General features: G+C 40.5%; 2 gene segments (V, D, J or C); both read right to left on the bottom strand.

Annotated features, from left to right (window-relative positions):
- Positions 1–3,560, bottom strand: part of LOC127686841 (immunoglobulin heavy variable 2-5-like) — an 82,839-nt gene extending 79,279 nt beyond the window's left edge. Inside the window, 1 exon segment of the V gene segment in view lies at positions 3,446–3,560. Within this exon segment, the coding sequence occupies positions 3,446–3,491 (46 nt within the window).
- LOC127686834 (Ig heavy chain V region 108A-like) overlaps positions 1–24,646 on the bottom strand; it is a 142,880-nt gene that overhangs the window by 100,911 nt on the left and 17,323 nt on the right.

The following is a 24,646-nucleotide window of genomic DNA, read 5'->3' as shown; positions in this document are numbered from 1 at the left end:
TGACTCACATCTCACTTTGATTCAATCAAAGAATGATACACCATGGTATCCTCAGTGGTCAGATATATAAGATGCAGGAACAGCCACTTTAAACATGTTTTGGTGAATCTCTGTTACTTACCTCTGAAGAAAGTAACTGACAAATTCTGCAGAACATACATCGAGATTAATGTCCTGAACCACCATTTGGAACTGCTAATCACTCCACAGCAAATCACTGAGGATAACTGTCACACTTTGTCTCAAAAACTGTAAAGATGGTCTTGGTGCTAGTGTGCTGTAGCAATCATTTGATTACAGAGCAGGATATTGGGGATGAGTAAGACTATGAGTTTGGAATCAGTAATCATTGCATAATCACTGAAACTCCCACCTCGAATTCCATGAAATGACCAGAGAAAACTAAAAATAATTGTTGAGGGTATGTCAACAAATCCAGATGGTAGTGGCTAATAGCTTTTATCCCAAGATTGGGGAGGTAGGAACATGTGAATCTCTGAGTTCAAGTCTATCCTTGTCTATAGAGATAAGTTCAAGGGCAATCAGTGCTGTACAAAGAAACTGTTTTGGATAAACAAAGCAAAACAAAACAGTTCTTTAGCAGGAATGTTGCTCATATCCTCACAATTAGATATTGATTGAGTATGTGATCAAACACTTCTTCCAAGTTATTGACTCAACTATGATAGGTAAATGGCTCACATTGACACTAACATGGGTATAAGAACATAGTTTTACTCTGCTACACTAGCTCTAAATAGAAAGACCAAGATTTATATTTATTAATTATACTTTTAAGTCTTATCATACTCTTGTTCCCAAATAGTCTTATATCTTAAATTAATCAATCTATATCAATCTTGTATTCTGACAAATGGTATGTCAATTACTTCTCCTTCAGTCCTGGCCTGCTTCTTCCTTTTCATGTGGCTGGTGACATCTGTTCCTGTCCTGATGATATCATGAAGGACAAGGAGTTATAAGGTAATGGAAACTTATCTTTCTTGTTAGTAACAGAGATTTGTTTGGCTGTTGCTATACTTGATTATGTGTGAAAAGGAACATTAACCTAAGAAGACTCTGCACTGTCTGAGAAAATGTCTGAGCAGTGAAACATGCAATGTTCTCCAGAGATTCTTTCCTGATTTTCAGTTCAGGAAGACAGAAATGATAAGAGATGTGTCAACAGAACAATTGACAACTGACCAGAAATTACTGGAAACTTTCCAACCAGGTTGTGCATGAACATGCCAGAAAGAAACAAACATGTTTTGTCTTTTCATGGTGTTTTCATTTAGGGAAAACTAAGAGGTACATGAGATTTAGGGCCTTTGCCCAGTTTGTTTAACTTAAATGACCTTTGTTGATTGAAAATATCTTATAAACAATATATTCTAATCGCACTTTTCTTCTCCTCAACTTTTCTTAGATCCTCATTCCTTTGCTACCAACCCAACTTCATGCCCTTTATTTTTCTCACTCTTTAACCAAAAACAAACAAAAAGGTAAAACAAAACTCACTTTCTGTCACTTTGCCTTTCTCTCTATTACTGTCCACCCTATCTTGTCATACATACATATCCACACATACACAAACTCAAAAGAAGACAAAATATGAAACCAAATATACATGAAAAAACTAGTAAGATAAACTGCCTAAGTAAAGCTATATGAGACAAACACTACAAATATGCCATTGTGTTGCTTTTGTTTGGCCATCTCTTGGGTATAGGGCCTAACATCAAGTGTGGTTAATACAGGAGAAAGTTCCCATTGTAGAAGACTAAGCTTCTATTGTAGATGAGTACCAGCTGCAGATAGATTCTTACATAGTGGTGGGAGCACATATCTACTTCCCCCTCTCTGTAGAAATTCCCATTGGTTTGAAAATATATAAGCCCTGTGCTTGTTCCCATAGTCTATGTGAGTTCATATGTGTATCAATTCTACTGTGTCTGGATAAGACTGCTTTTGTAGAGTAATCCATCATCTCTGACTCTTACAATCTTCTTTTGCAATGGTCCTTTAGTCCTGGGATGAAGCTTTGGTGACAAAAACTCATTTAGTACCACTGCTCTAAAAATTGTTTACTTCTGGTTCTCTCTAGCTTCCCATCTACTATAAAACATGTGCCAGATTACAGGTAGATGAGTTACTGGATTAAGTGTAAGGTAATGTAAATAAAATGATTTTATTGATATGTTGCTCTATCAGAACAGTGGCATATGATTTTCCCTTAGGGCCATGGTCTATGCAATTTCAGTTTCATGGCAATTCTAGCAGAGTCAGCCATGGCTAACCTTAACCCTAATCTCATAGGCCTTTATTCCATCAAAGAATGAATGATTAATCCCACAATGTTTGATCCCCTATGATGTCTATCACACAGACAGGTAATAATCGTAGACAACAGATTTTAGAGTTAGATATCTTATTACCTTTCTCCTTTAATGCCATACAAAGTACCTCCAATACTATGAACACTAATCAGTAGGAATAAAAATTCTACATGGACACATAATCAACTTCTCTGTGCTCAGTGAGATATATAAGTGCTGCCTTGAACCATGTGATGTTAAAATTAGTTTGTGGGGAGCAAAAAATAGACTTCAAAATACCTTGAATTATTTGGGAGTATCTATGGATACTCTTTGGTTGATGACTCAATTTGAGAATACTCATCCAGTAAATCCCATCTTCACCATATACAGATGCTTACTGAAGGTACACATTACAATAATTTGGAATTTTCCACTGTGGGAATTTGAAGCCTAAGACTGAGTGGAACCATAGTTCTGAACTACGTTGTATAAGCACCAAACATCCATCAGCTTTATAAAGTAAAACACAGAATCATTTATGAACATTATAATAGGGACCTAGGGTGAAGAAAAGGAATAGAAAGCTCTTAATTTAAGAGCAAACAGGAAACCACAGAGGCCAGCAGGAAAGCTGTAGCTGTACATTCTTATGATATAATAGGAAGGAACAGAGCTGAAATCCAGCCTGAAATAATGTACAGCTGAAAACTGAGACTGTTTCAATGTGTTCTCCGAGCACAGTAGTATGTGGCAGTATCTGAAGTGTCCACACTGGCCAGCTTGAGGAATACCTGGTTGCTGGAGGTGTCCTTGGAGATTGTAAGCCGACTTTTCAATGATGGGTTGTAGTACTTATCATCATCCCAATAAATGGTTGCCAGCCACTCCAGACCCTTCCCTGAGGACTGATGGATCCAGCTCACACCCATATTAGTAGTGCTCAGTGAAAACCCAGAGAAAGAGCAAGTCAGACTGAGGGTCTGGGAGGGTTGTAATATCCCAGGGCCAGACTCTTTCAGAGTAACCTGGGACAGGACATCTATGGAGAAAAAGAAAAAGGAGAAGGTAAGTTTGGAACAGGTGAGTATAGAAACAGTCATCCCTCAGGGAGCCTCGGCACTCACATGCAGGGACAATCAGCAGCAGGAGTGAGGAAGTAAGCCTGTCCATGGCTGCACACTAGTGAGTACACAGGCCCAGCTTTGGCTTTTCAACCCGAGGTTGGGTGGATCCAGGAGAGATTTGCATTCCCTCACCAGGTGCTGACTCTGATGGCATACTTAAGTTTATGGACTCAAGTGGTATCAGTCTATGATGGGAGATGCAGGAGCCCTGAAGGGAGTTCATTTCTGCTTTTCATAGAGAGTATGTAATACACAAGACCAGGTTCCTCCATACATACTTCTAGTGAGTGATGTTGGGTTGCAGTGTGGTTGAGGGAGACCCGCACTCTAGCACAAAAGGTCGTGACTCTGTTCACTCATCTAAGAATACTTCCCTATGTTTTTTGAATGGAGGACAGATGAGGAGCTCAAAGGGGCGATTTTACTACTACCTTGATGCTCTCTGTTTCTAAGGCCTCTATGAGTCTTATCAATATATATTTTTCCACATAATTGGTACACTAATTATAGACTTCCTGAATAGTGTAAGAGTATATGCCATCTCAAGCTGAAAACGATGAATAAAATAATTCCAGGAAAGAGTGTGATTTCATTGACATTACTGAAGTGTCAAGTTCCTGACTCACAAACTTAAGATTGCTATTTATTCAACAATCAGTACCTTCATCTTTATACTGACATGTAGTTGTGACAGCTTTAAAATCAACAGCGGAAAATAGAAATTCTAGGTAGGGAGAAATATAGTCAATTCCCCTAGATGCTGAAGATCTTAGAAGAAGGCACAGTGGACAAACCTTCATCTTTATACTGACCTGTATTTGTGACAACTTTAAAATCAACAGCAGAAAATAGAAACTCTAAGTAGGGAGAAATTTATTCAATTCCCCTAGATGCTGAAGATCTTAGAAGAAGGCACAGTGGGCAAACGATGCTGGAAGGCACAGCCCACAAGTTTAGGAAATTTTTTTCACTGCCTTCAGAAATGTTAAAACACAATGCACTGTTCTTTGTTCTTATCAGTATTGATGATTTAGAACTTAGAGAGAGTAAGATTTACCTAACTTTGGTCAACGATATGCAGTGGTTTGTTGGCATGAACATAAATGAGTATATGGAAAAGAGCCTGAGTAGATGACTGAGAAATCAACACCAAATGCAATCAAGTCGCTTTTATGAAAAAAATCCTCATATTCTCAGATGTATGAAAGATAAAAATATCAAGACATGTCCAAACCACAAAATAAGATCTTAAGTTGTATCAACACAAGAAAGAGAAATAAATCTCAGAAAAGTGAGTGCCTTCTGAGATCATGAACCATTAGAGTAGGGTGGGCAATAAGGCCTGAACTAACACTTGGGTTCCTTTCCAGAGGGCTGTCAATGTCAAAGTGACTTTTTATCTATGAGTAAATTATGTATCTTGAAATAGAAGGGTTTCTGACATTGTCTCCATGAGACTTAAAGACCATCCTGTACATATTCATGAGGCAGGAGGAAAGACCCACAGAAGGAAAGATCCTGGAATGGATGACACAGAGGCTGAGTTGCCAGGTTTGGATGAAGGAGCAAGAGGGCCAGAAAAACAAATATTGCTGCTTACTGAATATTGGAATGTCAGACAACAGACTCTTCAGAAGAGAGAATATCAATTCTAACTAGGAACACAGATGTTGTGTTTTATATGCTTTGTCCATGGAAGGCCTAAAAGTGTGGTGTTATGTTAAGTCTGTGATATGAGCTGCAATGGATGAAGACATTTTTCCTGAGTTTTTCAGATGTACTTGAAGTAATTCGAGGTCCAAGTCCACAAATGTACAGAGATGTGAACAACATGGTACAAAAATTAAAATACAGAAATATAATCCAACAAGATTTTATACAAATTTATATATAAAGCACCATGCCAATTGGGCCTCAAAAATTGGAATGTATTACTCTAAATGTGGATCACATTAACTTCTTCGATTAGATATATTTTACAGCTTTCAAAATTCCTGTACTCAGTTATACTCAGCTAGAGAGCCTATTTCCAACTCAGCTAGAGTGTTTATGTATATTTAATCAGTGCCATAAGCATTGCTGTGTCTCCATGTTCACCACAAGGACATGTGAGGAGAAAGGCACTGCAGACTGAACATGTATTAGCTAAGGTGGAACTACAAACCCATCCTTCAGAAACTCCCAAGCACTTGGACTGAAAATGACAATACTATCATGGGATTCTTTTGATGAGGGCATGTTATATGTTGATGGTGTGAGTAATAGGATTCCAATTACTGCAGAGAGTAGAACAGCAGCCAGACATTCCTTTAGATGACATAAAAAGTCTACTAGCAGAGGTAGGATCTAATTTCATAAGGTACAAATGGCATCCAGCCAGGGAAAAGAAAGTTAATATCTTATCAGGAAATATTAGGAATCTCAGGTATATCCCCAGTAGGCTGGAATTCTAAACTTCTAACAGTGGACAACTGCGTCTTGACAAGCTAATAAAATGTTCTAAGAGTAAATCTAAAAAGTAGGATGGATACAGTACATACCTGCAACATCACATCAGAACGAAAGACTCTCATATGAAAACACAAGACAGTATAGTGAAGAAACTGGTGCCATGTGAGGTCCAGAGTGCTGTGAACAGGGAAAGGTGGGCTGGATATCCAGATATTGTCAGGAACATTGTATATATTCATGTGTAATTGGTAGTAGTATGGTATAGGTATCATCTCTTCACTTCCTTCAGAGTCCATTTTTGCCATACACAAAAAAAAAACATATATTAAAGTTTAATATTACTAATTTTTAAAATATTTTAGAAGAAAATATACAGAAAAATGAGTGATGAAAATAAAAATGTAAGGAAGGTCAAGTGTGAAAATGCACCCAGCTTCTCGCTCTCTCCTTCTCCTGAGCTGTGGACATCACACGGCAGTAGGACCAGGTCTCCTACACTTTCCCAGCAGAGCAGCATTGGTTCAACATTGTGGATGGAACATCAAGAGCTGTGTTCCTAAGTCACGCTCAATCATATTTTCCAACTGAGAAAAATCCCTCCAGTGAAAAGAAGTTACAGATTAGATTTACAGATGCAGATGACAGTGATGATGATGATGATGAACCAACGTTTGACACATCATGTTTGAAATTTTCCATCATTCTGTCACTTGCCTATATAATTGGTTTTTGTCCGTCCAATAAGGTTAATATGTAATGAATAAAAAATATGCACAATTACTTAACAAACACCTTTTACTGTCCTAAATTTGTGGTCTTGTCAGAGTAGCTCCATCACATGTATCATGTGGTCTCTGAAATTGTGGAATATTAGAAAAGAAGCCCCAGAGTCTCCTAGGACCACCTCACTCTCCAGATGTTTCTCTGCACCTGTTACTGTTTCTCTCCTTGGTGAAAGCTGGATCTACACCACCCCCTGTTGCTCCTGAGCTTCCTCAAAGAGGCTTGTTTCTGACACACAGGGAACCTGCTCACTGTGTCTCCTGCACAGTAATACAAAGCTGAATCTTTGTGGTGGCAGACATCTGCTTCACAGTGAATTAGTCCTTGAATGGGTGACGTTCTGATGGGTTCTTCACTGACAGACCCACACTTTATAAAGGCCTTATCCTCTTTTCTTTCAGGGGCCACGTAGGTTCTTCTTGAAGTTGAATAACCACAACCTCCCATCGATTATCAGCCATCGATATTGAAGTCCCAAAATTGTTATTGTGTCACGATCTATGTAGAGTTTTGCCTTTTAGTGTTTCTTTATAGAATTAGGGATCCAAAAATTATGCGTCAGGATTTAAAATTATTATATCTCTTTGATGAATTGTTCTGTTTACCATTATGCAACAAACACTGTAATCTCTTTTAATTAATTTTAGTGGAATGTTTACTTTGACTAATTGAGATAACTACATCAGGTTTTTATGTTTTCTAGTTGCTTAATGTTCTTTTTTCATCCTTTGATAAGATTTTGATAGTTTCCTGAATACAGAATATAATTTTTTTAATTTTGTTAATTTGTTTTATATTTTTGATGATGCATCAAGGCCATTTACATTTAAGGTTAGTTAAAAAGATGTTTGCTATTTCCTATAAGTTTGTTGGGCATTTTTCTGTTTTCCAGAATATTTTTTCATATGGTGGAGAAGCTGATATTAAATTTTGGTTCCTGAAATTTAATTGGTTCTTGATTTGGTCAATAAAGAAGGTGAAACTCAATTGATAGGCAAATGGAAACTTCTGGGATTTTCATGTCCCAGAAGAAAGAGAAGGGAGCACTTCAAGTCAGGCTTGGAATGAGAAGGACACAATAACCACCATGTAAGTTCTTGAGGCAGCCAGAACCGGTGGCCTCCACCACCAGCAGATAGCTGATGTAGGCTAGCTGATAAGTTTAGGGTAGGCAATTTCTGTGCCTAACAATTGTGTTACTTGGCTAGTTTTAAAATAAGAAAGCTGTCTAGTGTTTTTCTTCTTAGTAGAGCTAATGTAGGCAGGAGAAAGAGAAAAGACAGGTTGGTTGATGGCAGCTTGGTGAAACTAGCCAGAAGCAAGTCATAGCTGATGGAGCATGGACAGCAGCTCCCAATTCCCATGTTGGGAGATGGTTGCATTCCATCCTGGGCGAAGACAGATGGAACAAAGGGAACCAGGAGAGTTCAGAGCACAGGCAGAGCACCTGAGAAGGCAGTAGCATGTTTGGTTAAATTACACATAACAGAAATTAAATACATCAACACATAACAGTCTTGATGTATTTTCTTGTTTCTGTACTAGTTCTGAGGGTTTGGTGAGCTGCTGTGTTGGACATGGTTGTTTCTTCCCTGGTCTAGCATGCTTACCAACAGTGAGGCTACCTTTCATCTTTCTTCCTGTAAAACATTCCACTAAGAACTTCCTACAGTGCCCACTTGGTCATCAAGAGCTGCATCAAATTGAATTTACTTGAGATACTTTCATTTTTCCATCAATTTTGAAAGATAGCTTAGCAGGGCATAAAATTCTTGGTTCACAGTTGCTCATTTTCAGAACTTGAACTATTGCATTCCATGTCTTTTCAGTCTTTGTGGTTGCTAATGAAAGGTCTGGGATAATGCTGCTATTTCTATCTTTGTATGTGAATTGGTGGTTTGGAATGCTTCTTTTAGGATTGTTTCTTTGTTTTTTATATTTGACATCCTGATTGTAATATACCATGCTCATGACTATTTGGTGTTTGACATAGCTCTTGTCATTTAGAAGCCTACTTCTTTCTGTAAATTTCATATAATCTTTCTAATTAGTTGATCTTTTTCAATTTTATCTGTTCTTCTTCTACACTGTGAATTCTCAGGTTTGGCTTCTTGCACATATCCTGGACTTCTAGGAAATATCATGTGTGTTACTGATTTTTTCCTTATAATTGTCTGTTTATATTATTTATTCAACTGTATCCTTCATCAATGAAACTCATTCTTCTTCATGGATTTGTCTGTTAATGATAATATCTGTTGTAGTTTTTGTTTGGCTGCCCATCTCATCATTTCAAGCACTATTGTATGATTATTTTTCAATGTTTTAAACTCCTTGCAATTTTTTTACTCCACATTCTGAGTTTTGCCCTCCACCTTATTAACTGTTGCATTCACTTTGGAGACTGCCTTGTCAAGATCTTGAATAGATTCCCATAACTAAGGTATATTTGTTTGGTTCTTCTGTGTGATTGTCAGTTCTTTTGAGTATTAAGATTCCAAATTCTTTCAAGACATTTCATATATTTCTGTAATTTTGAATTCCCTCAGATAGGAACTGGATGATTGGTATTGTGTCTCCAGTAATGATCATGCCATACATTTTTTTATACTATTTTCTTGTGCTTCATACATCTGTTAAAGAGTGCATGTTTTTACATCTTCAGATGCTTTTGTGATATTGGGATTATATGTCTCTTCTTAGAGGCATATCTGCACGAAGTTTAGCTAGAAGAACGTGGTGTTAATCATCAAAAAAAGTTGCTGAAGTTAGCTATGTATCAAAACGACTATAGCTGAAGCTGCACACTAAGCTCCGAGGTAACTAGGTGGTGTAAAACCTGGTCGTCCCTGCACTCTATGAACCTACTGGAGTCAGAATATCAAACTTCACACCACCTGTAGTTCATCAACTATCAGGGGTCTTTGATTAGAAGTACAAGACCCAAAGGTGTCCAGGATCACAGCTTCTGCAGTGACATTTTGCATTTCAGAGATCAGAATTCCACACCTGCATTGGCCTCAGATACCACTGGAATCAAAGCTCCATTCTCTCAATGGACTCTGGACACACTGGAGCCAAAGTTTGGGCCCTGCTGTGAGTTCTTAGAATATCTGGCTGGAAACCTGGTCACAAGTTGATGTTCTGTCTCTCAGATGCCAGAAGTCTCATAGAGCTTGAAACTTACCATAATATTTTTCATAATATTATTTCAGGTCAGTACACATGAACCTGTGAGTATCCCTCAGTAACTCTCACCACATCTAATCTAAGAACTCAGTGCTTTATCCAAAGTATTTTTACTGATCCTCTGTGGGGTTTTTCACACATGTTCCTTGCTCATACCTGAGCACACATCATACATGCTAACTAGTGTTTATATGAAATTATTTTTAATTTACATAAATACCATAAACAGCACTGAGGGCTGCTCCGGCCTTTGGAGGTTTGGAGCTGACGTGAAAAAGAGTTAAACAAAAGACTGATGATCTCTGGCCTTGTAACAATCTCTAACTGTACTGGGGGATAGATAGTGATGGTTTCTGGAATCTTAACACTCCCTTGCTTATTCTGTGCCTGAAACCCACTGGCTTCTTTTCTTTTGAACTCTGTGCTTTCTTAGAAACTGGAATCTTAACTCTTTATTTCTGTTCTGCTACTCATGTAGACTTTAGATGGCCCAGAATATATGAGGGTGTACTGGCTGGTTTTGTGTGTCAACTTGACACAGACTGGAGTTATCACTGAGAAAGGAACTTCAGTTGGGGGAAGTACCTCCATGAGATCCAGCTGTGGGGCATTTTCTCAATTAGGGATCAAGGGGGAGGACCCCTTGTGGGTGGTACCATCTCTGGCCTGGCAATCTAGGGTTCTATAAGAGAGCAGGCTGAGCAAGCCAGGGAAAGCAAGCCAGTAAGTAACATCCCTCCATGGTTTCTGCATCAGCTCATGCTTCCTGACCTACTTGAGTTCCAGTCCTGAATTCCGTTAGTGATGAACAGCTATGTGGAAGTGTAAGCAAAATAAACCCTTTCCTCCCCAACTTGGTTCTTGGTCATGGTGTTTGTGCTGGAATAGAAACCCTGACTAAGACAAGGAGATGTCCCTTTCAAAGACAGATTCTACCTTGGAGGCAGTTTGATTGAGCTCTACCAGTTCCCATGTCTAAAAACATAATGGCAGGAATTAACAGCTTCATTCCTGTCTTCACCAGGCTATACTTCTGGAAGAGTACCAGTGTCAAGAGGGTAAATCACTCATCCTACATTGTTTAATAGACAGAGTAGAAAGAATTTTACAATAATTGTACGTAGAAGTGAGACTGTTGATATCAATAACTAAAATGTTGAAGCAACTCAGGTCCTGTCTGACCCTTAGAACCTCAAACAGTTTGGAATGTTGTGCTGAAAGAAAACTGCATTGACAAGGATGGTAAATAGTAAACACTCTGCATAGAGAAAATAAAAAGGACCTGCCAGATAAAAGGTCTGATCTTAGAGATCTGCAATGAGAATCACTCAATAATTGCAGGGGCTCTCAGGGACTGAGACACCAACCAAAGAACATACATGGACTGGTCCAAGGTGCCCAGAATATATATATATTAGTTGGTTAGCTCAGTCTTCATATCTGTTTCCCTATAAGAGGAGTGGAGTCTGTCACTAAAGTTGTTACCCCCTTGGAAACCATGCCACTTACTCAACTCCTTGTCTGGCCTCAGTGGAAGATGATACCACAAACATTGCAGAGACTGGATGGGCCTAGATTGGAGGATATCTAGTGGTGCACCTACCCTCTTAGAAGAGAAAGGAAGAAAATAGAAGGAGGGACTTTTTATGGAGTACCAGAGGTGAGGGCAGCAATTGGAACATAAAATCCATCAATCAATCAATCGATCGATCGATCAATCAATAGCCCCTTTGGATATCCTAATTAGCATGTCCAATTTGAAATAAAGCCCTCTTCTTAACATAGGTCATCCGCTTTATCTTCATAAACAGCTATTTTCTTTTGCAAACAAAGATTTTCCTTTGTCCTATTCAGGGACGAATCCTCCCTCTCCCTTGATCAATTCCCCTTCTCCCTCATCCTTTATTTCTTGTCTTTGTTCCTTTTTCCCTGCCTTTGTCTCTAGGGGGCAAACTTTGTGCTGAGAACATTGGCCTGAGTGTCCCAGGACTCTACTGCCATGAATTTCCCATCACCAGTGTTGCCCTGCAGTGGCCAGAGCAAATTTCTGAGAATATTGAAATGGTGCGGAAATTCAGATGTCTATGTCATGTCAGGAATTATGGCATTCATGTCCTTTCTCAGAGACACAAGTATATGATGAATGTAACTGTCTGGGAGATCTTAAATACAGATAATATACCTCCAACACTGATTTCAGCCCTGCTGCACTCAGCTCTGGGGTAAGGATGTGAAAATTCCTGAATTATGCCCACACCTGTCCAGTAGTCAGGCTGCTCTTCCACTGCCTCAGTATCACAGCCACTGATGTCTGCCTGCAATAAGATGTAGGGTGGTGAGTGTTAAAAAGAGAGATCCCTGCTCATGAACTTCAAGGAGTGTAGGTACTTTATCATGTATCTTGTCACCATGCCTAGCAAAAACATTGAGTTCTGGATTGTTGTTCTAGACATGTGATACAAGCATCATGAAAGACAAGGATTTATGGATACAGTATCTGCTATATCAGTACTCACATAAGAAATTCCCTTAAAATTTTGATTAGAAAACTTAAAAATGAACAAGGAATCTTACCTTAGTGTCAACTCCTTCTTGAGTATTCTATGTTTAGTGTTGATCACTGAGGGAGGGGACCTGGGAATTGAGGGATCTGCTCCTCTGATAGATTTACAAGATTAGGGATTAAGGTTGGGATAAATTTGTAAAATAAAATGAATATTTGCATCTCCTCATTCTCTAAACCAGAACAGTCATGGGTGTCTATATCAGTTATTACACACTTCAATGAGAAGCCCCTGTGATGAGAAGAGCAACAGTCTAATGCATAAAAACATATATTATGAGACAGTTTGTCAACTTGACCACTGAAAGTTCAACTAGGATCTATTAGGCCTATGTCATCTATAGGCACGTGATTTGGACCATGTTTATCTGGGATGAAGTCTTTCCTATGCAACAGACCATATATGCAATTGGAAAACAGTTGGTAATTACACAAAAGTCACGTGCTAGTGGGTTCATCTAATCTGAAGGATGATATTATAAACTGCTAGGTCAGGTACTGTATAAGATCACTGAGGCCTTTGTGTTTTTTCTAAGCAGCATGACACTGTCCTATACTAGGAAATCAAAGCAACAGGTAGACTATACTGATCAGTTGAAGTTTGGTTTCTCTATGTTCTGTACTATAGTGCTTAGCTAAGTGGAGATTAAAGAAAGTTAGTGTCCCGATTAGAAAAATGCAAATGTGAAAAAATAATGGCATGGGTATTGAAACTTGTCATCTTTACTCATTGTTGATGTAAGTGTAAACTAATGTAGTGTACTGACTTTGGGATTCTGTTTGAAAATGTCAACAAGAAGAGTAAATAAACCTGGGCTGTGGTACCAGCTCCATCCCTCCCAAGCATGTACTGAAATGATTCTTTATTATTACAGAGACACTTACACATTCATGTTTATTGCTGCTCCATGCACAGCAGCTGGGAAATGGAATATATCTAGATTCATAATAAAGGGCAAATCGAAAGTCACAATATGTGGAGTACAAACCATGAAGTATTCCTCATGTAAAGACATGAAATATGCAGTGTATGCATATGCGGAAGACCCTGGAAAAACTGCTCGGTGAGGTTGCCCAGGTCCTTAGAAACACATGCTTCACATTTTCTTTTATATGAGACTCCAGGAATTGAATAGTTTTTAAATTTTTAGAGGCCAAGAGTCTAGAAATGGGTTATTGGGTCTGAGTAATATAAAGCATATAAAATATTAAAATTGAGAAAAATTAAAGCAGAAATCTCAGATAGATGAGGCATGATATTTCAAACATTAAATGGTGGTAGGAAAAGGAGACTAAGTCATTGGTATAGAATAAAGCATATTGAACTATGAAGAGAGAGGTAAGATGAAATCTAGGATCTACAGTGTAAGTAAAAATAAAAAAATATAGAGGATACTGAATGCATGTAGCAAAAGAAAAATAAGGATATTGGGAACCAAAAATATGCATTATATAGTAAAAAGAAAAGACTTAAATACTTATTTCTAAACTAATAATCAAAATGTAATCAATACTTCATAATTGCCTAGTTCATATTTGAGAATGTCTTTATGTTGATGAGTTAATTTTATTTTCAGAATGTAGTGTGGATTTATGGGTCTGCTGATACATTATGTTTTTAAAAGATAATACATTTAAGGAAAGTGTGCAAACACTGGTGATATGCAGACTTGAAATTTAGTTGTTAGTGTTATGGCAGTGGTCTGGTTCTGGTCATGCTCTACAGTTGTGTGAGTTATACACTTGAAGAAAGCTGAATAGAAGAAGCCGCAGGGTTGAGCTTTGGGTTTTATTTTTATGTAGAAAACTTTGAACAGAGGAACCTGCATGGGAGAACAGTGAATCTGCCAAAAAAACTGACTTCCAGATATAAGAGGACTCCTGCACATATGAACCTACAGAGACTGACAGCATGCACAGTGTATGCACACACAGACTCCATCCTCATGAAGACCTAGTGTTGATAGAAGGATATGGCCACGGGTTCTCACCCTTAACCAATAAGTTTTAGAAATTGACATTCATGTCCAAAGGAAAAATTAGATTTCTCCAATGGTTTGAGTTTATTAACCACATTTAATGAAGGATACATCTCTAACAGTAGAAGGTCAGCACAAAATGTATTCAACAGTGTTTTTGTGAATATTTGCTCCCATTGTTTTCTGCAGTAATTTTATGGCACACATATTTAAAACACATATCATACTTATGGAGTTCCAATTATGAGTTTGTGAGTGGATGTGTGAGTGTGTGTGTGTGTGTGTGTGTGTGTGTGTGTGTGTGAGAGAGAGAGAGAGAGAGAGAGAGAGAGAGAGAGAGAGAGAGAGAGAGAGAGATAATTTCATCTTTATTACAATGTTATCCACTTTTTATGTGTTTTCTCATTCTTTTAATTTTTTTTAAATTTTTATTAGATATTTTCTTTATTTACATTTCAAATGCCGTTCCCTTTCCTGGTTTCCCCTCCAAAAACACCCTATCCCATCTCCTCTGCCCCTGCTCACTAACCCACCCACTCCAGCTTCCTCATCCTGGCATTGTCCCATACTGGAGCATTGAGCCTTCCCTGGGGCATTGAGCCTTTCCAGGATGAAGAGCCTCTCCTCATTTGATGTTCAACAGGGCCATCCTCTACTACATATGCCACTGAAGTCATTGGTCCCACCATGTGTATTCTTTGGTTGGTGGTTTAGTCCCTGGGAGCTCTGGGAGTACTGGTTGGTTCATATTGGTGTTGCTCCTATGGGGATGCAAGCTCCTTCAGCTCAGTTGTTTCTTTCTCTAGTTCCTCCCTTAGGGACCTTGTGCTCAGTCCAATGGTTGGATGAGAGCATCCACCTCTGTATTTCTCGTGTACTGGCAGAGCCTCTCAGGAGACAGCTATATCAGGCTCCTGTTAGCAGGTGCTTGTTGGTATCCACAATAGTGTATGGGTTTGGTGACTCTATATGGGATGGATTCCCAGGTGGGACAGTCTCTGGATGGTCTTCTTTTAAGTCTCTTATCCACACGTTGTCTCTGTATCCTCTCCCATGCGTATTTTTTTTCTCCCTTAAAGAAAGGACCAAAGTATCCATATTTTGGTCTTCCTTCTCCTACTTAATATTCATTTGGTCTGGGAATTGTATCTTTGGTGTTCTGAGGTTATGGGCTAATATGCACTCATCAGTGAGTTCATACCATGTGTGTTCTTTTGTGATTGGGTTACCTCACTCAAGATGATATTTTCGAGTTACATCCATTTGCCTAAGAATTTCATGAATTCATTGTTTTTAATAGCTTAGTATAGTCTCATTGTGTAAATGTACCACATTTTCTATATTCATTGCTCTGTTGAGGGATGTCTGGGTTATTTCCAGCTTCTGGGTATTATAAATAAGGCTGCTAGGAACATGTGTCCTTATTACATGTTGGAGTGGTATAATTGGTTCCTCAGTTAGTACTATGTAGAGTTTACTGACGAACTGCCAAACTGATTTCCAGAGTTGTTTTACCAGCTTGCAATCTCACCAGCAATGGAGGAGTGGTTTCTCTTTCTCCACATCCTCACTAATATCTGAACTTGCCTGAGTATTTGATCTTAGCCATTCTGACTGGTGTGAGATGTAATCTCAGGCTTGTTTTTATTTGCATTTCTGTGGTGGTAAAGGATGCTGGACATTTCTTTAGGTGCTTCTCAGCCATTCAGTATTCCTCAGTTGAGAATCCTTTTTTAGCTCTGTACTATATTTTTTAATAGTGCTATTTGTTTCTCTGGAGTCTAAATTCTTGAGTTCTTTGTATATATTGGATATTAGCCCTCTATTGGATTAGTATTGGTAAAGATATTTTCCCAATCTGTTGCTTGCTGTTTTGTCCTATTGACATTGTCCATTGCCATACAGAAGTTTTGCAATTTTATGAGGTCCCATTTGTCCATTATTAATCTTCGAGCATAAGCTATGCTCTCTTCATAAAATTTTCCCCTGTGTCTGCAACGCGCACCCCTCGACCAGCGAGGAAGAATGATCGTCACATGAGGATTCTTCTCAGATCACACTTTATTGGAGCCCCTTAGTTGAGAGCGAGCAGGAAGTGAAAGGGCAAGATGGCCGAGCGGGTGAAGCTTATATAGGGAGTAGGGACACGGGCGAAAACCTGATAGGCCAGTGCCAGTCTGCCGATTTTGTGAGCCTCGGGATTGGCTAGGGACAAGTCATATGACGCTCATGCGCAAAGGCTTGGCGGGCTACTTGGTGAGGTTTGGCCATATATGGAGTTGTTTGTCTCTGACCTGTAAGGAAGTGAGCGCCATCTTGTAATGGTGGCGACTCACGGCTCCCACCAGCTGCCCCTTTTCTTTTAAAGAACACGCGCACAGGCGAGAGTAGAGGCCCGACCTCTGATAAGTGGAGCTGTCCATTTGGTGGACTTGTGCACATTGTATTGATGCCCGTTTGGGTCATATTCCCAATGGATTTCATCAAACCCGTCTGGTACCTTTTGCTCAGAGACGGGTTCTGGGGTACCAACCCGTATGCAGTCGAATATGCCCTCCTCGGGTTGCATTAAAGGTCCCCGAGTGCAGTGCTAAGCCTCGCATCCTGTGCGCATGAGCATCTGAACGGGATCGTATGCCCTGGAGGAGGAAGTCGGGGCCCCCTTGGTACATAGGGGCTACAATCGAGACGCTGACGAGCCCTTCAAGGCCGATAGCCAGATCTGGGGCGAGGAACCATGCTCCAAAGTGGCCAGGGCCTGAGAAATTATGACTTTATCCCTTTTTGATTGAGTTCAGAGATGGCACAACAACCACAGGCAAGCCACGCATCCTCCCAAGCAGCAAACTACAAACATCCCAACCCCCACCCACTCCTTAAAGAAAGAGAAAGTGGAAGCTATCCAAGAGGTCAGTCCCATCGGCAGGCTGGGATCCACGGGGTTGGAGTTGATGGTGACTACAGCCTGCCGCAGTTCCTCTAGGGTACTATCAAACTCTTCGGGCCAATTCCCTGCAATAAACAAAGAGAGAGAGAGTGTGACAGATGTGCGGCCTTGGTATAATTTTCATATTGGATGCTTGTGACGCACAGAGCCTGGTATTTACACTCACAGCCCAGCTGGGCCAGTTGCCAAAGCACATCCACTTGCTCTTGGATTAAATCGATGCGCTGATTGAGGACAGTGATTCCTCCTCGGATATGACCATCCATATGGATTTTCTTTTCTACAGCCTGAGCCACTGAAGCAGAGAGTTGATTAAGAGCCTCGGTTGTCTGGACTGTGGAATGCATGGCCAGCCCTGCTGCGGTGGCTGCCACGGCACTAGCTGATAGTGCCACTGCTGTTATGCCAAAATCTCTCTTGTGTTGGAACAGTGTCATAGTACTAGGGGCTTCCACCGGAACCGGTACCCAGCGCGGAACGCGGGCCACCATGGCTCGAGTAAATTGGCGAGAGTCCCAGCACTGTCCCATCTAGCAAGTACCAGCCGTGCAATTCACAAAGGATTCATTAGATAAGATAAACAGAAAAGGTGGGTAAAGACAGACTGGGGTAGGGGCATATTGTGTGGAATTAACAATAGCCTCATTTTTCTTGGTTCAGCCTCCAGTCATATTTATAAATTTCCATTCAAAGCCTGGAGGATCTCCCTTGCCATCATTGGTGGATTTGCATTTATCTATCCACTGACCGTTATTAGCACACCTCTGTGTTAGGTTGTTGGCACAAGTAAAAGAATGGACTCCTGCCTCTCCTCCCTGTAAAAGGACTAGGGGAGAGAGGTCTGAGCAACTACCATTGATACCGCAAAGGAGCCATTTGTTATAAGGTGTCATCCTCTCATCCTGCAAAAACAATCCTTTGTAAAGGGGGCTTCATCCAAAATTGGCCCCTGCATATCAGAGGAGAAGGTAAAATGATGTGACTTGTCAGCCCACCTGACCGCAGTGGTCTGGCAATCGGACCAGGGCCAAAGGTCCCCTGGGACATAATACTCCCAATAATTAGGCTCTAATCTTGGTTGCCTAGGGGGAATAGAGGAATCATTATTCCGAGACCCAAGGAAAATGCCTGAAAACCAGACAGCCCTTCTTATATAGCTATAGTTGGTGAATCACCATGGCCCATCATCAATCTCCTTTCCAAAGATATAATTTCCCTGTCTATCATTGCTCTCTAAGTATTTTTCTTTTTGAGAATCAAACCAAGCCAGGTTTGGCCTTTTTAAGGGAATGCAGTCTTCTAGCGAGGATTCCTTCTGGGGTATTAGATAGAAACATAGGGATCCTTTCTCGATCAGACTCCGATTTTCTCCCAATGTAGCTATTTGGGTATTTAGGTTTAAATAGGGTTGACCTATTTCCTTATTGGTGGTAAAAAACCTGGGGAAAACTACTGCATCATGGTGAGTCGGCATTGCTTTTGGATAAGCCGACAGAATTCCCCATCTTTGCTCCGCGTGTCCCTGCCTCTGGAGCATCAGGAACAGGGTCAGGCTCAGGCTCCACTGTAGGGTCTTCCTCTGCAGGGGAATCTGCATCACTCTCTTCATCGTGGAGAATCCTTGTCAAGCAAGCCAGAACCCAGTGTGGGGTTTCTCGTTCCTGTGGGAAAACACAAACAGCACCCCTGGATCTCGTAATAATCGGATCCGGTCCATACCATTTGTTATCGAGCACATCTTTCCACATGGCCTTTTCTCTCTTTCCTTTGGTAGGTATTGCTGTATGCCTTTTGTCTGCTGAGTTGCCTTGACTATCCAAAATCAAAAAATTGAGTGTAAAAAGTGCAAGGGAAGCTCTTTCCTTGGGGGTAGCAGTCTCCGCTATCCCCATTCTTTGTTTGTGTAGCATGTCCTTGAGGCTTTTGTTGGCTCTTTCTACTATACCCTGCCCTTGAGGGTTATAGGGTAGGTCAAGAGTGTGGGCAACCTGAAGTTGAGAACAGAAGGCCCAAAATCCAGCAGAGGCATAGGCAGGTCCATTGTCTGTCTTGAGACGGAGGGGTTTTCCCCAGGCTGCCCATGCTTCCAAGCAGTGTGTTTTTACATGAGACACTCTTTCCCCAGCTAGGGGTGTAGCATGAATGATGCCTGAGAAGGTGTCCACAGACACATGTAAGTATTTTAACGTGCCAAATTCTTGGAAGTGGGTTACATCCATTTGTCAAAGAGATATAGGCCTTAAGCCTCTAGGGTTAACTCCCACATTAGGGGGATGGAGGTAACACAAGATGAGCAAGCCATGACAATGTCTCGGGCAGCATGATGGGGAATGGCCAAACTTAATCCTTAGGGTGTTTGCAGGCACTTGATACAACTTATGGAATTCTTTTGCTTCAGCTAGCAGGCTCATTGCCGCCAGTGCCAGGGTTCTAGTTCCAAGGTCGGCCCTAGCATTGCCCTCGGCCATCAGGCCAGGAAGCAAGGAATGGGCACGAATATGGCCGACATAAGGGTTCTTTCCTCTGGTGTATACATTTCTGAATTTGCCATAGAATATTAGACACCATGCTAGACTGCCGAATAGAGGCAGCAACCTCCAAGGAGGCGACAGCATTAACAACATACTGGGAGTCTGAAAAAAGGTTAAATGGTTCCCAATATTTTGAGAAGACCTCCAACACCACCAGACACTCCGTGACTTGGTGAGTATCAGGCCGAAAATTTAAAATGATAGGATCTTGTCCCTCCACCACTATGGCTCCTCTTCCTGTTTTTGAGCCATCTGTATAAATGGTGAGGGCTCCCATCAGGGGACGGTGTGAGGTTATTTTTGGAAAGTAGACTGCATTTCGTTCCACAAAGGAAAGAAGTAGATGCCTTGGGAGGTGATTATCTATTACATTTGAAAATGTACACACCAAGATAGCCCATTCAGTTATTGTGGCAGAAAGGATCTCCACTTGTTCCCTAGTATAAGGAATTATCAATTTATCTGGCAGTTTTGAAAAATGAGCTACACAATATTTCATACCTAATAGAGCCTGGGAGGCTACAAGATTGGGGTAATATTGAATGCTTTTTGCCCCCAAGGAATTACCGTGGAGCCACCACAGCAGGCCATCCTGCCAGAGCACACCTGTGGGATAGCCTTTAGTCCTTAAAATGCACAAAAGAATGGGACGTGATGGATCGAGTTGGCAGAGTTGAGCCTTGGTCAAAGCCTCTTTAACCCTAAGCAGGGCTGCAGAGGGAGCTGATGTCAGCTCCCTTGGGGACAAAATATCCGGATTGCCTTCTAAAATAGCAAATAAAGGCAGAAGCTCTGACTGGGGGAGGTTTAAATGTCCCATGACCCAATTAATGTCCCCCATTAATCATTGGAAGTCATTGAGGGTCCTTACGTGATTAATCGTTGGAAGTGATACGGGTCCTTAAGACATGTATAACAATCTTTTGGGGCCGGATGGTCTTTGGGGCAATAGCTGTCCCCAGGAATTTTACAATTGTGGACATCTGTACCTTTTCTGGCGCCACAGTGAGCCCCCCACCCTTCTAGGGTAGATGTAGTGTTTTGGAAGGCCTTTAATAGGACTTCTCTTGAGGAAGCTGCAAGGAGAATGTCATCCATATAATGGATCAATCTCAGTGAGGGGAACCTCTGCCTAACCGAGGACAGGGCTGCATCCACATATAACTGGCACATAGTGGGGCTATTGGCCATCCCTTGGGGAAGCACTTTCCACTGAAAGTGAGTGTCTGGTTGCTCATGATTAACAGACAGCAATGTAAAAACAAAGTGCTCCCTGTCTCCAGGGCAAAGGGGAATCAAAAAGAAGCAATCTTTAATATCCAAGGCTATAAGTGGCCAATCCTTTGGCAATGCTGAAAGCAAGGGCAAGCCCTTTTGTGCTGCCCCCATGATCTGCATTTGTGCATTGACTGCTCTCAAATCATGAAGCAATCTCCATTTGCCCGAGGCCATTTTTATGACAAAAATTGGAGTATTCCAAGGAGAGATGGAGGGTTCAATGTGACCTAAGTGCAATTGTTCCTTTACTAGCTCTCTTGCGGCTTCCAATTTTTCATGTGAAAGGAGCCAGGAGAAAACCTGATAGGCCAGTGCCAGTCTGCCGATCTTGTGAGCCTCGGTATTGGCTAGGGACAAGTCATATGACGCGCATGTGCAAAGGCTTGGCGGGCTACTTGGTGAGGTTTGGCCATATATGGAGTTTGTCTCTGGCCGGTAAGGAAGTGAGCGACATCTTGTAATGGCGGCGAATCATGGCTCCCTGCATGTGTCCATTTGCTCAAGGCTCTTCCCCATTTTCCTTTCTATTAGTTTCAGTATATCTGGTTTTATGTATAGAGCCTTGATCCCTCTGGACTTGAGCTTTCTACAAGGAGATAAGAATGGATTAATTTGTATTCTTCTGCATGCTAACTGCCAGTTGAACCAGCACCATTTGTTGAAAGTGCTATCATTTTTCTACTGGATGTTTTTAGCTCCTTTGTCAAATATCAAGTGACCATAGGTGTGTGGGTTCATTTCTGTGTTTTCAATTCTATTCCATTGATTGATCTGCCTGTCACTGTATGAATAACATACAGTTTTTAGTACTATTGCTCTGTAGTACTGCTTGAGGTCTGGGATACTGTTTCTGCCAGAGGTTCTTTCATTGTTGAGAATAGTTTTAGCTATCCTGGGCTTTTTGTTAGTCTAGAAGTCTTTGAGAATTGCTTTTTCTAACCCTATGAAGAATTGATTTCACATTATGATAGGGATTGGATTGAATCTGTAGTTTGCTTTCAGCAAGATGGCCATTTTTACTATATTAATCCTGCCAAACCATGATCATGGTAGATCTTTCCAACTTCTGATGTCTGCTTCGATATTTTTTCAGAGACTTGAACTTCTAGTCATACAAATGTTTCACTTGTATGGTTAGAGTCAAACCAAGATACTTTGTATTGTTTGTGACACTTGTGAGAGTTTCATTTTCCTAATTTCTTTCTCTGCCTGTTTATTCTTTGCATATAGGAGGCCTACTAATTTGTTTGAGTTAATTTTATATCCAGCCACTATGTGTTTTATCTTTCTATCCAAAAATGAAAGGCTGAGTAATTGGGTGAGTGGGAAGGTGCTAGAAGAAGTTTGTAAAGAATAGCAGTGATCATAATACATTGTGAATTCTAATATTTATTCTCTAATACTTGTATTTTCTATACTCCACTCATTGCCACACTCCAGGTCCAAACTTCCACATTTCCTTATCCCACTTCTCCTTTCTGTTTTCAAGAGGATGCGCACCTCCCCCCACACCAGGCCTCCCCTTCCATATTGCTTCAAGTATCTTGAGGTTTACATGCATTTCCTAGCATTGAGGCCAAACCAGGTAGTCCTCTACCATGTAAGTGTCAGGGGTCTCAAACCAGCACATATATGCTGCCTGGCTGGTTGCTCAGTGTCTAAAAGGTCTCAGCACTCTGGGTTTATATGTACAAAAAGACAAGTAAATATAAATCTTTCAAGTGTTTAACAGAGAAACTTCATAGTGTGTGAGCATGGAAATGTGACATGTCAATCACAATAGGTAAATGTATGTTAAGAAATGAAACCACAGAGGATAAAGAATCCATTCCTACACTCAACACTTTCTGCTGGTGATTCTTGGCCCCATTCTGCCGCCCGCTGGTCAGGAACTCTACTGCAGGTAGATTTATCATCACTAACAATAAAGTTGCATGGTCTGATTTCAGCAATAACATATCCCTGCAATTAGTGTGCTTGCAGGGATCAGATGCAGGGAGAAATGGCTTTTGATTATCTGAAGATGATGACTAATGTCTTAGCCTCTTAATTTAAGTTGCTTCTATATTATCATCAATAACACTCTCAAAACCATCTGCTTTCCTAGTACAAATTGGATCTAGCTCTTACAGTTCTCATTTGTAATAAAGTGTTAACCACAGAGACTAGGGTCTATTTGAGGCTTCATGAGGCTCTACTTGGGCAAGAGCAACTAAAGACAGAAGAACAGCAGTGAGTCTTGGGCATCACCTCATATATCCATGCATTAATTCTTGGGACACTAACATACAAGAGTCAAAAGAAAGAGGAGGAAACACTGTTGTACTGACAGCAAACTTAGAAATTCAAAAAATTCACATTGAGAACGAAGTAGAAATCAAGCACATGTATTCTGCAACAAAATCTCTTTCCAAACCTGCATGCATATGCATTTAATGGGATGAAGAGAGAAAAAATCATATTGACAAAGATTATAACTTGTAGAAACATGTAAGCTTAGAAAGCTTTATCTGTCTCCGTATGCCTTTCCAACCCAGAATCCTCTTATTCCTGTGCAGATTATATGTTATTTAAGATTTACAGGATTTGATATTGACAGTACATGTTCATGGATCTGCAGAGATCTGCTCCAAAGGGGTGTCCTAATACTTATTGATTATTATATATATATAATGATAACCAGAAAAGGATACTAATAGTAGGTATCTTTTCTAAATGTAGTCCCCCACAGCCTTGCTGAATGGGGGCTCACCTGTCACAGATTTTATATTAATCTGAAGCAGGCCATTTCAGGATGATCACATGCTAGTATATTAGCTTATCCCATTATGGCTCCTGACAATTACAGGGCTGGATTGGGAACAGGGAAGTCTATGAGTTTGAAATCAATGATCTATACATATTGCTGCAACATGCCACTACCTGAATCTCATGAAAGAAAGTGAGATGATTAAAAATATTCACTGAGAGTATTTCTTTTTTCTTGTTTTTTTCTTTTATTTTATTAGATATTTGCTTTGTGTACATTTCAAATAGTATCTCCTTTCCTCATTACTCCTCCGAAAACACCTAAACCCATCTGCCCCATCCCTGCTTACCAACACCCCTCCCATTTCGTGACCTGGCATCCCCCTACACTGAGGCATGGAGCCTTCATAAGACCAAAGACCTCTCCTCTCATTCATGTCTGAAAAGGCCATCCTCTGCTACATGTGTAGCTGGAGCCATGGGCCCCTCCATGTGTACTCTTTTTTTTGGTGGTTTAGTCCCTGGGAGCTCTGGAAATACTGGTTAGTACGTATTATTGTTCCTCCTATGGTGCTGCAAATGTCTTCAGCTCCTTGTGTGATTACACTAGCTCCTCCATTGAGGACCCTATGCTCAGTCCATTGGTTGGCTGTGAGCCATGGGTATTTTGATCGCCTTTTAAGAAGGATCAAAATATCCACATTTTGGTCTTCCTTCTTGAGCTTCATGTGG

This window comes from Apodemus sylvaticus, chromosome 6 (assembly GCF_947179515.1).
Source record: "Apodemus sylvaticus chromosome 6, mApoSyl1.1, whole genome shotgun sequence".
In the NCBI taxonomy this organism is placed as follows: domain Eukaryota; kingdom Metazoa; phylum Chordata; class Mammalia; order Rodentia; family Muridae; genus Apodemus; species Apodemus sylvaticus.
Note: the sequence above shows the minus strand (reverse complement) of the source record. Positions and strands in the feature narration are given on the sequence as shown.